Source organism: Zophobas morio, unplaced genomic scaffold, assembly GCF_036711695.1.
Source record: "Zophobas morio isolate AGI-343-1 ecotype UQ-CSIRO unplaced genomic scaffold, CSIRO_AGI_Zmor_V1 ptg000009l, whole genome shotgun sequence".
Taxonomy (NCBI): domain Eukaryota; kingdom Metazoa; phylum Arthropoda; class Insecta; order Coleoptera; family Tenebrionidae; genus Zophobas; species Zophobas morio.
Genome location: NW_026972114.1, coordinates 7,739,969 through 7,757,443, shown reverse-complemented (window position 1 = coordinate 7,757,443; position 17,475 = coordinate 7,739,969). Strand labels below are relative to the sequence as shown.

Here is a 17,475-nt window from a genome sequence, read left to right as displayed (position 1 = left end):
CCCGCCTCTCAATTTTTTGCTTATGAAATAAGAAATAAATCTTATAACAAATAGTACAACAAAAAAGTTATGATTGGGGTTTTTTTTGTACAGCCTAGTTTCTATCAGTTACATACCACTCCCAGTTTGCAGAAGAACATATGATAAACCCCGCCCACCCACCCGGCTCCATTTTGATCATTAATTTTATAAAAAAAAGTACTACTAAAATTTATTGCAGCAGAAAGCAGACGAAATTTATTAACTGTTTCAATTTAGAATATTTAAAAATTAGTGATAAACTGTGCAAAATTTTGGTTGTTTTGGACTATTTACACTTGTATTTTATATTTTCCTTACTACACAATCTGTTTTTTGTATTTTTATGTCATATGATAGATAAGAATGTTGTACCTATATGTAATACGGGAAATAAAACATCACTATCACTATCGCTAGAAACGAGGAAACAAAACCCTTGAAATATAAGGTATATATCGAATAATTTATAGAAGGAAAATAACAAAATGTCTGTTTTCTCACCACCCGTTTAACAGATTTGCCGAAGATTCTAATAACATAATAGTATTGTCCACAATTAACAGTATTAAGAGTGATCGCCAGAAGGAAGAGGGGGTGGGTGGGCGGGCGTATTGGTTTCTTTTAAAAGACTCTCGAGGAAAAAGTTAAACTTAGCCCCACCCACCCACCCGTCTTCTCATTTTTTTAATGAAATAAGAAATAAATCTTATAACAAATAGTACAACAAAAAAGGTACGATTAGCGTTTTTTTTTTACAGCTTAGTTTCTATCAATTACATATCCCTCCCACTCTGCAGAAGAACATATTATAAACCCCGCCCACCCACCAGCCTCCATTTTGATGATTAATTTTATAAAAAAAGTACTACTAAAATTTATTGCGGCAGAAAGAAGACGAAATTTATTTAACTCTTTAAATTTAGAGAATTTAAAAATGAATGATACAAGTAAACGGTCCAACTTTTTGGTTGGATTAGACTATTTACACTTGTATTTTATATTTTCCTTATTACATAATCTGTTTATTGTATTTTTATGTGATATGCCATTTACGTATGTTGTACCTATGTGTAACATGACGAATAAAATATCACTATCACTATCGCTATGAACGAAGTAAAAACCCTTAAAATATGTATAAGGTGTAGATCGAATAATTTATAGAAGGAAAATAACAAAATATCTGTTTTCTCACCAACCGTTTAACAGATTTGCTGAAGATTCTAATAAGACAATAGTATTGTCCACAATTAACATTATTAAGAGTGGTCACCAGAAGGAAGCGGGGGTAGGTGGGCGGGCCTATTGCTTGCTTTTGAAAGACACTCTCGGAAAAAGTTAAACTTAGCCCCGCCCACCCACCCGTCTTCTCATTTTTTTTCTTATGAAATAAAAAATAAACCTTATAACAAATAGTACAACAAAAAAGTTATGATTAACGTTTTTTTTTACAACCCAGTTTCTATCAATTACATACCAGTACCGCTTTTGTGACTATATGTCATATAGTCACACAACTCATTTGGAGCTGCAATTTAGATTTATTTTCTTACACACAAGATATTTATCGAGATATTCCCTTCAAAAATTGTTTAGCCGCAATTGTTTCGGTCAGATAAAACGAGAAATGATATCGTAGAAAAGATTTCTTGATCAAGAATTTTTGATCAAATATTTTCAACGTATTTTCTCTTTTTATATTTACCATTTATATCCGCCATGTTTTAAGGCGGAGATAAAGTTTTAAATCACTGTGCTTTGACATATATCATGTTTAACTTATAAAGGTATGAATTTATGTATCTGGTGATTACACACTCTCAGTTTTTCAAGTTTTTCAAATGGGACACTATTCATTTTAAAGCATTTTTTAATATTTAAATAAGTCTTCTTTTATACCAAATTTGTAGGGGTTTATAGTGATAGTACTTTATTTTTGAAAGAAACCACAAATTTGTATAAAAAGGAAGTTTACTTATCGACAATTTATTAAATTTTGACGTCATCTTGCATTAGAAATGTCTCAAAAATGTTGTATTTGAAAATTGGATTATCCATTATTTAATACTCAAGTTAATTTTACAATCAGAAGCTAATGTATTCAAACACAGATAAAAATTTACAGTTCCTGCATGATGCAAATTACTTGTTATTAGCATTCATAATATTTTAAATCCACATAAGCAAAGAAAAAATATTTCTTTTTAAAAATGTGGTTATGACAGCATTAAAATAAAGTTCAAAGTGTAAAAATAGATAGCAATGCCAAAATTGAAACATATTGTAAGTATTCAACCAAAAAATAAATTGAGTGTATTTTAAGGTAACCTACTGCTGACTTACACATAAAAAATTAAACCCCTAAATCGAATTTCGCTTAATCATCGAATTTAGTTAATTTAAAAAAAGTTGAACAACACTACACATCCTTCAATTTCCGTTAAATTACAACTGGGACAGAACATCGCACGGAACGGAGTTCACCTCCGATTATTTCAAATTCAATTAATCATTTATTATTTAATCAAGCACCTATTATCTCAAATTCACCGTCATTATCCTCGGTGCACTGCGGCTTTAATTCTCTCAATAATTTATGCATTATATCGAGCACATCGTTGTTTGCATCTGGGTTACTCGGCTTTTATTATCAGGAACTTACATGATTTCCATAATTCATCTTCTAATGCATTGCATTAATGGAGCTTTTGTCAGGCGAGCTGCCTTTTTCAACACAAGAAATCGATAGCGTTTAAATAAAAGCGCGTGCGACGAAACAAAACCGTGCGGGAAATTGTGATATATTGCGAAAAAGTGGAGAAATTTTTAATGTGGCTTTTTGCCGCAAAAAAGGAGCCGGCGGAAAAATTTCCGCCTCAGTCATTTGCGGACGTAATGGGACGTCCTGGCGTGACCGCGCTATCTGCTACTGGTACATGACTACATGTCATACACAGGGCCGGCTTAACACGGTAAGCGAAAGATGCACCGCATCGGGGCGCCCGTGAAAAAGGGCGCCGGGCGGCGGGCGCCGCCTATGCTATTATATTAACTCTATAAAAAAAAAATAATATTAGTTTTGCATTGAATCACTACCAATAAAATATTATAGCAGTAACAGACCAAGGCGCCCATCGAAAACTTTTCAGAAAAAGCTACATTTTAACATTCCGCTATGACCACCAAAACAGATCCCAAGAAGTCAATTCCTGGCACTTTCAAACTGTAATAATTGAAAAAAAGTGCGCCTTTGGGTTGGGTGATGGGACCTTTAGATCAATACCGACAAAAAATAACCAGATTTATGATGCATTATCTGGGTAACAATTTGACGAGACAGCGGTATGACCTGGACCCAGATGTTTTCCCTAACATTTATCACGTTTGTTTTTACCATAAAAGTCCATGTCGGCATACTTAAAAAATTTATTTTCCAAGTCTAGTCGGTTGGTTTTGGTTGTGGTGGTTGTTCAACAGTTTTGTTATATTTTTCACTGTACCTGTTTGTAGCCGAATTTGGTTGTGTGTATCATTTCGTGGCTTTTTGTCATCATTAATTTTAAATTTAAATTTCGATTAACATTGAGGTAAGTCTAAATTAAAAATAACTTTGAAATCGTATCAATTTTACAATATTAAAAATTGAAAAACGTTTGCAATATAAATATTTTTATATTTATACTATGTATAGTTTAGGAAATATCGGTGTACCCTATAAAATTTTATTGACAATAACGAGGCGGACAGTAGTACAGTGGTAAGAAATATTTATGGCTCACACCAGTCCCCCCGAATTTTTCGGAGAACATTTAGCAGGTAATTGTACGCATAGGATTGGACTTCCGCTGCTTTAGAAATTTAAGGTCTGCGGATTACCGCCATGCGACAACTTTAAGTTGTAAATATATCTTGCTATTGTACTACTGTCCGTCTCGTTATTGACAAGAAAATTTTATAGGGTACAACGATATTTCCTAAACTATAGAAAAGTTGTTGCCCGCAGCTCCGTTTGCGTGGAATTCGCAATTAGGACTCATCATTTTTCATACATGATCGTTTTCCGGGTTGGAACCGTGTAAATTGGGTTTTTGGGCTCAGCGTTTCGCACACTTTCGTAAGTGGCGTCTTCAGGAGCAGGGTTAAGAATAAGGCAAAAGACCACGGTAACTCAGTGTGTCAACCATACCAGAGGCGAAACTCTTTTGAGAAATTACACGGTTCCAACCCGGAAAACGATCATGTATTGATTCCGACCGTGATGCCTCCGAAATTATCATTTTTCATCTCGTTCACTCCTCCCTCCCTAGTGAACCCGTCTGACTTAAAAACTCACGGCATTTCTGCACAAAGCTTCATCCCCTATTTTGTCCCCATAGGGGCGGAATTTCCAGAAATCTATTCTTAATGACACAAAAGTAACCTACTGTCCAAATTTCATGTTTGTAGCTTCAGTAGTTTAGGCTTTGCGTTGATGAATCAGTCAGTCTGTCAGTTAAGACAAACATTTTTATATATTAAGATTAATTCAACATAATTTTATGCCTGTTTGTTAATAAAAAGTATCTCTCTACAAAAATATGTGATTACAAAATTTTATTTGTTTTTTTTACAATTTTTTTTAAGGGCGTTGAACAGTAAATTTGCATCGGGGCGCCTGGTCCCTTAGAGCCGGCCCTGGTCATACACATTATACAGAAATAGAAGCGTTGATGTACGTATTTGAGGTAGCACATTATAAGGTGCACGGAAAATATGCAGTGGAAGTAAATTACCGAAAAGTTTCTACATAGATAATTCTTTTGCACTTTTTAAATAGATTTGCAGTTGAATACATCAAATTTTTGTTGAGGGTGATCAGAACTATACCTAAAAATTCCTACCAACCTGTCTAGTAATTTCGAAGAGTACTTATATAAAAGTCGTGACATACGATAGACAGACATGTAAACATGTAGTTAGCCATTTCTCAAAACAGTATTTTCCTAGCTTACACTCAGGACGTAAAAATAAATTGTAATTTTGTTTTATCCCGGCGCCTCCACCATTTTAATATGTCGCTAAATGTAATTTTTTAGTTGTCTAATGAAAACTAAATTTATGACCCTTTTACATAGAAATGGATTATTTCCGAATACATTAAATATATCTATAACTAATTCCTTACTTACCAAGCAAATTTTCATTTAAATTTCCACGATCAAAGCGTCGTTTTATAAATCAAGTTCTTAATTATCTATTCTGACCATGACACCAGAACATAACGAATAGTACAGAGAATGCAAACAGTGTAACTATTTAACTTCGAAAATGTCCCAGAATCAGGTTTAAAGGTTATGTTTGTTTTCCAAACTTGAAATTTTCATTTTAAATCAAGTTTGCTGCACACGTCTCGACAAAATAGAATGTGGTCAGATAGAGAAGTACGCTTTTGTGGGATCCTATCACGTACTTTTCATTATGTGAATCCATGTTTTCCTTATTTCGAGAAGGAAAGTTTGTATTTCCGGTGGGTTTTGTTGCTCTGTAATCATGAGGAAGGAACAAACCCATACTTAAACATGAATAATCCCTTTAGTTATCGGGCGAAGAAATTCTGAAAAAGCATTTAAATAGAAGAACAAACGCAAAGTGTTCGTCACGTTAATGATTTGAAATCAATTTTTAAATTTATGGCAATGGTAAAAACGTTACATGTGTTGCACATTATTTTTACGGTAGATTCCAGCATTGGTAAATTTTACTGGAATAAAAATTGTGAACTAAAAATTTTAAAAATAATCTGACTATGGCTGGAACTATTTCTGCGTTACTTTGTTTTGTTTAAAATGTGTTAAAACCTGATATTAAATTCGTGGAAAAATGTCAAATTGAATAACAGTCTTTTCTTTGTTTAAAATTTGTTGAATATTTTATTTACTTTACGTTGTTTTATTTCTTGAAAAATATGGATAGAAGGTAATGACTGTTTTTTTTTCGGCATATTTCTATAGTTTTTTACTTCCCGAGCATGAGTTAAGGAAGTATTGTAATCTAGTCTATAGGCTCTAGACTCTTATGTTTTCTCGACCTTTTATGTTCCCTAAGCCCGTTTCCGTCTGTCTGTCTGTCTACCGTCTGTCTGGACTTTTATTAGACAGGTAATCCCCGAAATTACTGAGGATAACGTCATCACTAAAATTTAAAATAGTATTTTTTTTTAATTTTTTAAAATAAAATACCATTGCAGTTGTGGTGTATGAATCCGTGTTGAATTTTAACCCTAGATTTTTTAGATTTTTGGAAAAAAACAATTGTATAACAATATTTTGCAATGTATCTGTAAACTGCAAATCAAATGCTCTGGAATCTTGTAAACGTTAATCAAAATTTATTTGTTTATCCCTTCCCAAAAAATTGATGACGTTGTCTCGAAACTTAACCGAATAAATCCTCTCTGAAATCCTCTACACTTGTGGTTTATCAATGTACTCATAGTTTTGAGAATTATTTATACAAGATGACTCAAAAAAATGAACCAGTCAGTCATTTCATTTCATTGATTAAATCAGGAACTGCAGAACTGAATGTTTTGAAATCTTGCAGACGTTTTCAAGTTATCGTAAGCATTGTAAATTGTTAATGAAAATATGTTTGTTTATCCCCCCAAAAGATTGATGACCTTGTCTTAAAATTTTCCCGAAAAAATCCTAACCAAAATATTGCATTAGAAGTTTTTGAATTGCTGTACAGGGTAACTCATAAAAATTAATTAACGGGCCTATATAATATATTTTATAGATCAAATCAGGGACAACTCACTCTATTTTGCCGAAAATTGGAGAATAAAATAATTTTATCGTTGGTATTACATTGCACCTATCCAAACTGGTAAAAAAATTTTAAGGGAAAACCCATTCGAAAAATTTCTTTGGCATTAGATACATAAATATTTTTATACCAACTTGTAGGGGTCTCTTAAAAAAGTAAAATTCGCCAAATAAAATTTAATATTTTTTCTAAAAAGCTGGATATGTTTTATTGTAACGAGTGTTCAAATGAAAAATAACTCAGAGTAGGCGTTGAAATTTCATTTGACACAAACGCCATGTCTATTCTTATACCATCCATTTGGCAGTAACATAACCTTACATTTTTTACAAATTTTTGGGATTAATTACATTGATAGGGAGATTGGGCGAATTTTGGTTAGCGTTTTACCATCTACACGATATTCCTAACATACACATAAAACATAATCGGCCCGGTAGTTTTGGAGATAATCTGAACAGACGGCAAACAGGCGGAACCAGGAGGCCTAGTTTTTCATACTCTATGGGTCACGAAATGTCGAGAAAACATAAAAGTAGCCAGTCGCCCCCTGATACACTCGATTACATTACTTGCTTACGCTCAAGAAGGAAAAATAATAATAATATCGGCAGGATTTCACTCGCCCCAGAAGTGCAATGCCACAAATCCCGTTTCTTTGAAAAATTAAAATTTTGATTTTGCGAATTTATATTCTCTATACATTAAAATAAATATGAATAAGTAATAGCAGTAACCGCCTAAGAAGGTTAGCGTTTTACCAAGTAGACGATATTTCTAACTACATATAAAGTGCAATCGGTCCGGTAGTTTTGGAGATTATTTTTATTTACTCCATGGGTCATGAAATATCGAGAAGAAATAAAAGTAGCCAGTCGCACCCAATAAACTCGATTACAGTACTTTCTTTGCTACGGAACTGCCACATTTCTAGCTGATATCTTCAATGTATCTGAGTGTATAGGGGATTTCCCTATATATTAAATTTATCACGTGTAGTACCTATAGCGAAAGTTTACATTGGAGTACATTTGATGGCGATATAGGTATCCCACAAGGAAGCGTTTTAGCGCCACTCATATTTCTGATATATATTAACTACTTGCCTGTGTACATATAAACAACTTCAAACCGCCTTTCTGTATGCCGATGACAAGTCAGTAGTTATATTAGCAATAAAGATCTGGACGAAGTTATACTAAAAGTTCAATCGATTCTAACATTATTTAAAAATTGGTGTAATAAAAATCGACTCATTATAAATTATGATAAAACGATTTTTACTGAAATTTACGGTTGTTACCGCTGCTTAGATGATTTTATGTTTTCTTTAAGCAACATTATTATCAAAACACAGCAAATTAGGTTATAAAGCCTTTGGATTATTCATGTAATAACATTAATAACTGTTATTATGTAATTGTTATAATTTGGGTCTATCTACTGTGATAAAAAGACTTTCCATTGCCAAGAAAAAAATCACTAGGGTGCAGAGCTGTTCAGTACTTCAAGTAAAAGTACTTGAAGTAATACTTCAAGTACTTTAAGTACTTCAAGTACTTTACTTGAAGTACTTTTATATTTAGGTACTTGGTACTTGGTACTTGGAGTATTTCTAAAATGTACTTGAGTTTAGTACTTGATTTTGCCAAGTACTTTACTCCAAGTACTTCACTCAGTATTTTAAATACTCTTGAATTACTTGAAGTATGAAAGTGGAAATTTCAAATACTTTAGTCTCTATTTTACGAAGTTTTCACATCTCAAAATAGGGTCTGTTAAATACTTGAAGTTATTAATTCAATTATTTTATTAGATGTATTTTTAGAGTAAAATCGTGTTTGTTTCCTGTGAGGTTATATTTTGATCTGTGATTGTGGATATCTTATCCACAATAAGACATACATTTCATAGGTACTTGCATAATGCCGATAGATAGGTAGGTAAGAAAATTAATGTCATAAATATGTCATTTGAGAGTGGATGACGACAGCAGAAGGGTCGGAGATCTGTGTAAAATTTTCAGCGATGTAAAGTTGTGAATATATGAATTTTGTCTTTTTTGTATTTTGGTCTGGAACTTAACTTTGCGGGTAGTTTTTCAGTACCTTCCCGGTACCCCAAAGGGAATCGGGTTTGTTGACGTACCTGCTAAAGTGCAAAGTCGGATTTGAAAATATTTGAGAAATGATTCAGTACTCGTTCAAAAATATATTTATTCTTTCGTTAGTTTCTTAACCCCGCCGTGTATTTGTCAGTAAGAAGCCTGGTCAGGGCGGAGAATTCGGCAGGGGATTATCCCTTTTATTATAATAGCAATAGCTGATGGCAGGTACAGACTTTCATATTCGCCTCTTCCTCGTAGAATTTAAACACAATTTTATGTTAAATATTTTGCAGTTTAATTTTCTTTATCATGTTAGACACTCGTTTTTTACCAAATTTTCTTTTTTTGTTTATACATGGTTCAGCCATATAAACTTAGTTTGTTATTACTACTTATATTTTTTCACATTACAGTTTCAAATAATCTGTTAAATTGTATGAATTATTTGAACACCAACAATTTAAAAAGACGTAATGCAGAAAAACAATGATTTTAAAAGTCACACTAATTAGTGTCATTTATCTTTCCTGTGCGGATTTTTGAGTTTTGTGAAATTCGGCTCGTAGTAACAATGTTTTTTGTAATCCAGTTGATACAACCATGATTGTATGGTTTTGATGAGTACCGAATTGTACTTTGATATTGCTCGAAGGACCTTTGTTTTGTTGTGTGCGAAATAATAGACAGCCTTCGGTTTCGATATTTAAATACAGGACGGTTACAGAAGTACTGAATTTACATTTGTATTTACAATATCAGGTAAAGATACCCAAAAGGGTCAGTAGCCGCTTCCGTAAATGGAACAAAATACATATTCACATTATAAAAAAATACAAAGTTAATGAAATTCGCGATTAGTTAGTATAATTGCCAAGATAAATACACCCCTACGAAATATTTTAACAATAATACATTTAGTACATATTTACCTGAATTTTCGCAAAAGCCGTTGTTAGGCATTCCCTGAAGTCATTGTAGTTATCAGTTACTAATGTCATCTTCTTTGGGTTTTCAGGTAAAAATAAAAAATAAGCCAATCGAAAATGTAAAGGAAAATTTTGAAAGTACATATTGTGGCATTAGAGGAACAAAATTTTGTATAAATGGACGGAACAGCATTACGAACCTATTATTTGTGATTTGCCAGTGTAAAGTTACGTACTTAGTTATTAGACAAACATTGTAGTGATTAGTGTTTACTATTTAGTCACTGTAGTAGTTGGGTTAATTTAATAATTTTTAGAATAGTAAATACCTACCTAAGTGGTAGACAGATATATTCAGAAATATGGGGCATTCATTCCAAGAAAATTCTCAGCATTTTTGGTAACCGCAAAAGTAAAAAACGACTAATTAGTTTGATCACCTTGATATTTCTCAAGAGTTATAGTTTTCGCTGAAAATGGACTCTCGTTTTAGGCATTTTATTTTTTATTTAAAAAATCCTTCCTTTTTTTTTGAAAATGCAACATAGTGACTTAAACATTTTTATGTCACGAGCATGTGTATATGTATCGCACTGCTCTTAAAATTTTTTTCTGAAAAATTTCAGTTTTACAAATCCGGCCCTGTGCACTTTCACAATGGGTAATGATTAAGGGTGCTGTAAACTACCCACAAACTTAAACACGGAACCGGTTCATAAAATTCACATATTTTTAACACAACTTTATTAAAAAATCACAACGTTTTGGTGGTGAACCAAAATTCAAAATATTAAAAAAAGGCAACAGAAGCCTGAGAAAATACCATACAGCGCCGATGTTTTTGTTATAAATTAATAGTAAGCATACATAGACAACGCCGTCATGTATTTTATTTTAAATTTTAAATTAGAAATAGACGTTAATTTTGTCGAAGGCATTGTGTCAACAGAAAGATGTAAAAGTATTTCAAAAGAATATTGTTTATAAATAACATAGTATTATTAATAAGTGAGCTACCATTCTGCATTTAAGTTGATGCTTATGCAATTTGTTATGTGGCGAAATATGTATTATTGTATACTTAAATTCTGAATATTAAAAAATTCAGTTCTAAAATATATTAAGGAAAAGTTATCTAATTCTACAGTATTTCAAATAATTAGAAAGTACTTGAACCATTTTCAGTACTTCAGGTATTTGTAAGTACTTGAAGTATACCTCCAGTACTTCAAGTACTCGTAAGTACTTGAAGTAATGTACTTGGCTTGTACTTCAAGTACATCTGAAAAGTACTTGATACTTGAAATACTCTTGCTGAAAGTAAGTACTTGGTACTTTACTTAAACACTATTTCAAGTAGTACTTTGTACTTGGTACTTCAAGTACTTCTTTTGAGTACTTTGAACAGCTCTGCTAGGGTGGTATTTAATATATCTTGTAGGCAATTTTGTAGGAAAACATTTACTAAATTTAACACCAACACTACGATCAACATCTCTATATAAAATTTTATTCTGCATCCATTACACGCGTAATAAGTCTAAATTCCAAATTTGTAATAATGTAGACAGTTGCCAAACAAGAACTAGATACATTTTTTATTATAAAACGGTTGGAGTTTTAACTCTGCGTTGTCAATTTATATAAATTGAACGCGTATACGTGACGAAAGTCATTAATTTTCTCTTAAAAACTAATAAAAACCAAAAATATGTTGCATTTGTATTTTTTGAAAAAGTGATGATTAGTAATGATGATTGGGTTAATTAAAGTAAAATCCATGTATTGTCAATTGTTGGTTATTATAAAATATACTTTTTTCATTTATTTATGTTATAAAAATATCATAATTAATTATTATATTAATATTGTATAAAAAAATTAAAGTACAGTGTCTAATTTACCAACTAAAGTAACAAGTTATTTTTGCATCGTGAGAGTCGTTGTGGTCTTACTCTTTCAATTCTGGCAGTGGGTGTAGATTGTGTTCTCTTAGAGCATCCTGCACCTACTAATGGAATGGAATCAACACCACTCTCTGAGGCGTTTTCATGTACATATTGTTTGATGGTTCATTTCTATATCTCTTTCTATAGCGGTATTATATGCCAATGTTCAGACTCAGTTTAGACCGCTCTAGGTGACCTCGACACCGACACCGACAGCAACACCGAATTCGAGCTCGTAGCACGAACTCGACATCCTATTCCGGCGCGCGTCGTATAAGTGTTCTATATTACGGAAAGAAAGGAGTTAAAACTCCAAAAAAAAGCCTAAGATGCTGGAGGCTATTACAGAATTTATGACCTGAACATTTCAAAAATATTTCAGTCGAAATTTTATTGAGGAAACACGAAAATGTTGCAAAATATTGTGTCATTTGTGTTTTACTTTTTGTATTTATTATATTGTATCGATATTTCTTATTACCGTACTTATTGCTCTTCTTTAATTATGTTTAACACGTATAAATGTAGACACAATTTTGTAAAGAAAAAACTAATTTGAAAATTCACTTTGACAGTAAATACATATCTTTATATTAACTTGTAGGGCTTCTCATAAAAAATAAAATTCGCAAAATCAAATTTTATAATTTTTATTGTGACGGGTGGTTAAATGAAAAATCACTCAGAGTAGGCTTTGCAATTTCATTTGACATAAACGACATATCAATTTTTATACCATCCAGAAACTGTAAGGTTATGTTTCTGCCAAATGGATGTTATAAGAATAGACATGCCTTTTGTGTCAAATGAAATTCTAGCGCCTACTCCGAGTGATATTTTCGATTAAATATCTGTTATTTCAGAGGCGAAGGAAATAATCTTCGACTAATTTTTTTTACTCACAATTCTAAGGGCCATTTTTTTAACAGACAGAAAAGAAGACCTTTTCATGCTCTAGAAACTATAAAACGTGAAGGTAACACGAAGTTAACTATTCGGGCAGTCGTTCATGGACCCCAACTTCAATACTCTCTTAGCTCACGTAATATTAGTTTAAAATTTATATCGTGTCACACCAATCTTACAAACAAATTATCAAATATAGAAGGAAAACAGAAATATATATGATAATAAATAATTAATTAACTAACAAATCATAAAATCAAGTTAAACAAAGAAAGAGAATAAGTATCTGAGTTCTCTGATATTACAAAACCACTGAAATAGTTTTCTCTCAGCTTGAACTTTGCCATTGAAGTATTTTTAATTTCACTTCTTGGTCGTCTGTCTACCGCAACCACGAGTACAAACACGAATGTACGGAAAGTCATTACAACGAAACAATATCCTGTTACGGTAATAAACTATTATTTCCAAAATAGCTAGATGCAAAGCTCGTTCGCGTTTAAAAGACTTATTAACTGTTTTTGCATTTCAGCGAATGCATGTACCATAGACTCAGCTATTATTTCCGGGAAATAAATTATTTCCGCCAAAGTATGTTGTGGATTTAATTCAGCATAATAGCAAACGTTGTTATGTGCATGTTTTTGTTGCAGCAACAGCAAGCGGAAGCAGCGCATTTCACTCATCATCAGCAGTTTTAGAGTCCGTTCTACTCGTTTTCCATGTACTCTTACTACGTAAGTGCTGAGAAGACCAGCCAGTTTCAGCAGCAGCTAACACCCTCATCCTTTCCAGGTTAAATTGAACTTCTTGTCGAATGGCCAAAGTGTGTTATGTAAAATATTTTCTATAAATGTGTAAATTAAAAGAATGTTATATTCCTTGAATAAATTGTGTACATTTTTTTATGTCTGCTTTTCGTTTCTTGGAAAACGGCGAGGACAGCTATTCAGACAGGTGCATGTAGGCTCGGGAAGTCGTTTGTTGAGTCGGCTTTTTATGTCGTTTTTATTTCCTTTTTTGTGGATTGAACGCATTACCCTCTTTACGTTTCCGACAAAACCCTCTATCCTTTCATACTCTCGGCGCCCCTTTAATTCATTCTCTTCGTCAGGCCGTTCTTAATGCAAAAGAGTGTTCATAGAAAACGTTATCCATATCCGGCCTTTGCTGATTTTCGATTTGCCATTTTTATTATTCTATGGATAGTTTCTCTTGTTCACTTTGCCGCATTCAGCTCAAAATTACTACGCAATTCTCGACTAAATACATCGATCGCAATCAATATCCAGTGACGAAAACACATCAGCAAGAACCCATGGAATACAATACATTTACAAAGCGAAAACAATAATATCAAAGGTACGTATATTTGTATCATCGTAACCCACAATTTATTGTTGTGAAATTTACATAAATTCGCACTTTATTGTAGGGTCTGTCTCTCATTTGATACTATAAGATCTGCAGTGTCTAACATTCAATTAAATTAAAGCATAAGCTTACCGTGGAACCTAGTTTCAAAGCGAATTTTGTTTCTTGTTTTTTACTTAATAGACATATCTACTGCTGATTTCAGAAAAATTATACATCGATTGACAGCGAAATGTAAGTTGTTGGATTAAAATTCATGTCAGTGACAGTTTATTAATAAAAACTTTGGCAAGTGTATTTATTTCGAATTCTGCAACATTACACGTATTTATAGTCTTTATTTAGAATTAGAAAATTTATTATCAAGAATAATCTGACGACGTTACCTCAAATTTCTGTTAGCTAATTCCTATTTATTGTATTTTAATAATATGCCGCTATAAATCACTAAAAACTATTAGAAATAGAAAAAATTGGTCGAAAGTTATTTCGACCGAACATCCCTCACTTCTGAAGTAGAGTCCAAATCTTTTTTTTTGCCTAATTTTACTTTTCAGTGATAACCTCAATTGAGTAAAAACAATATAGAAGGTACTAATCACAGTATAATAAAAAAAAAGAAGGTTTCACCTTCTTAAAAAAAACATAGTTGGGAGCCTTGACAAGATTTTATATTCTTAAAAAAAGACACTTGGGACCTTCGAGAAGGTTTCGCCTTCTTTAAAAAAGACAGTCGGGACCGCCGAAAAGGTTTCACATTAAAAAATAATACATTTAGGGCCCCCGAGAAGGTTTTACATTTATAAAAAAGACAGTCGGGACTCCCGAGAAGGTTTCATATTTAAACAAAAAGACATCTGGGGTCCCCGAGAAGGTTTCACAATCTTAAAAAACACAATTGGTACCCCTGAGAACGATTCACATTCTAAAAAAAAAACATTTGGCGCCCCCGAGAAGGTTTTACATTTTAAAAAAAGACAGTTGGGAACTCCGAGAAGGTTTTAAAAACAGTTGCGATCAGCGAGAAGGTTTCGTATTAAAAGCAGGACATTTGGCGCTCCTTAGTAAGTTTTACAATTTTAAAAAAGACAATTGAAACCCCCGAGAAGGTTTCATATTTAAAAAAAAGATATTTGGGGTCCCCGAGAAAGTTTCACATTCTTAAAAAAACGCAATTGGGACCCCCGAGAAGGTTTCACATTCTAAAAAAAACATTTGGCGCCCCCGAGTAGGTTTTACAATTTTAAAAAAGACAATTGAGACCCCGAGAATGTTTCATATTTAAAACAAAGACATTTGGGGTCAACGAGAAGGTTTCACAATCTTAAAAAAACACAATTGGTACCCCTGAGAAGGGTTCACATTCTAAAAAAAAAACATTTGGCGCCCCCGAGAAGGTTTTACATTTTAAAAAAAGACAGTTGGGAACTCCGAGAAGGTTTCACATTCTAAAAAAAAATTTGGTGCCCACGAAACGGTTTTACATTTTTAAAAAAGACAGTTGGGAACTCCAAGAAGGTTTTAAAAACAGTTGCGATCAGCGAGAAAGTTTCGCATTAAAAGCAGGACATTTGGCGCCCACGAGTAGGTTTTACAATTTTAAAAAGACAATTGAGACCCCCGAGAAGGTTTCATATTAAAAAAAAGACATTTGGGGTCAACGAGAAGGTTCCACATTCTTAAAAAAACGCAATTGGGACCCCCGAGAAGGTTTCACATTCTAAAAAAAAACATTTCGTGCCCCTGAGAAGGTTTTACATTTCTAAAAAAGACAATTGGGACCCCCGAAAAGGCTTAAAAAAACAGCTGGGATTTGCGAGAAGGTGTCACATAAAAGCAGGACCCTTGGCGCCCCCGACTAGGTTTCACATTTTGAAAAAAGACAGTTGGGGCCCCTGAGAATGTTTCACCTACGTAAAAAAAGAAAACTGGCGCCCCGAGAAAGTTTTACATTTTTAAAAAAGATAGTTGGGAACCCGAGAAGATTTTAAAAACAGTTACGATCAGTGAGAAGGTTTCACATTAAAAGCAGGACATTTGGCGCCCACGAGTAGGTTTTACAATTTTAAAAAAGACAATTGAGACCCCGAGAAGGTTTCATATTTAAAACAAAGACATTTGGGGTCCCCGAGAAGGTTTCACATTCTTAAAAAAACGCAATTGGGACCCCGGAGAAGGTTTCACATTCTAAAGAAACATTTGGCGCCCCCGAGAAGGTTTTACATTTCGAAAAAAGACAATTGGGGCCCCCCAAAAGGTTTAAAAAACAGCTGGGATTTGCGAGAAGGTGTCACATTAAAAACAGGACCCTTGGCGCTGCTCCCCCGACTAGGTTTCAGATTTTAAAAAAAGACAGTTGGGGCCCCCGAGAATGTTTCACCTTCGTAAAAAAAAAGAAATTTGGCGGCCCGAGAATGTTTTACATTTTTGAAAAAGACAGTTGGGACCCCCGAGAAGGTTTGACATTGAATAGGAAGATATTTGCGGCCCCCGACAACGATTTACATTTTTAAAAAAGAAAGCTGGGACACCCGAGAAGGTTTCATATTCTTAAAACAGAGAATTGGCACTTCCGAGAAGGTTTTATATTTTTAAAAAAGACAGTAGGGACACTGTTCCCATTAAAAAAATAGTCATTTGGGGTCTCCGAGAAGGTATTACATTCTTAAAAAAAAACAGTTGGGAGCCCGAGGAGGTTTCATATTCTTAAAAAAAAACATTTGGCGCCCCCGAGGGGGTTTTAAATTTTTTAAATTGACAACTAGTCCCCCGAGAAGGTTTCACATTTTTAAAAAAGACATTTGGGGCCTCCGAGAAGGTTTCATATTTTTAAAAAAGACAGTCGGCACCACCGAGAAGGTTTCACAACCTAAAAAAACATTGGGAGAGAAAGTTTAACATTTCTAACAAGACAGTTAGGACCCCGTGAATTGTTCACATTCTAAAATGAGATATTTGGCACCCCCGAGAAAGTTTTAGATTTTTAAAAAAGACAGTTGGGACTCCCGAGAAGGTTTCACATTAAAAAAACGACGCTTAGAGCCCTCGAGAAGATTTTACATTTTTAGAAAAGACAATTGGGACCCCGAAGAATGTTTCAGATTAAAAATAAAACATTTGGCGCCCACGAGAAGGTTTTACAATTTTAAAAAAGACAGTTGGAACCCCCGAGAAGGTTATACATTTTCAAAAAAGACAATTGGGACCCTCGAGAACGTTTTACATTTTCAAAAAAGACGGTCCGGACCTCCAAGGTCTTTTGCAATAAAAAAAAGAGATTAAGGGCTCTCGAGAAGTTTTACATTTTTAAAAAAGAAAGTTGGGACCCCGGGAAAGTTTCACATTCTTAAGGAAGACAATTGGCGCCCCCAAGAAAGTTTTACAT

At 33.4% G+C, this 17,475-nt stretch overlaps 1 protein-coding gene across 2 annotated transcripts in view; it reads left to right on the top strand.

Moving 5' to 3' along the window:
• LOC135125816 (uncharacterized) overlaps positions 1–13,624 on the top strand; it is a 261,385-nt gene extending 247,761 nt beyond the window's left edge. Inside the window, exons 6-7 of one of the 2 annotated variants that reach the window (XM_064051523.1) lie at positions 13,370–13,453; positions 13,512–13,624. In XM_064051523.1, coding sequence (XP_063907593.1) covers positions 13,370–13,453; positions 13,512–13,516 — 89 coding nt within the window. In that variant the 3' untranslated portion in view covers positions 13,517–13,624. Of the gene's footprint in view, positions 1–13,369 lie in introns of both variants that reach the window. The other variant, XM_064051522.1, reaches the window with a different exon arrangement.
• Positions 13,625–17,475: the final 3,851 nt, after the last annotated feature.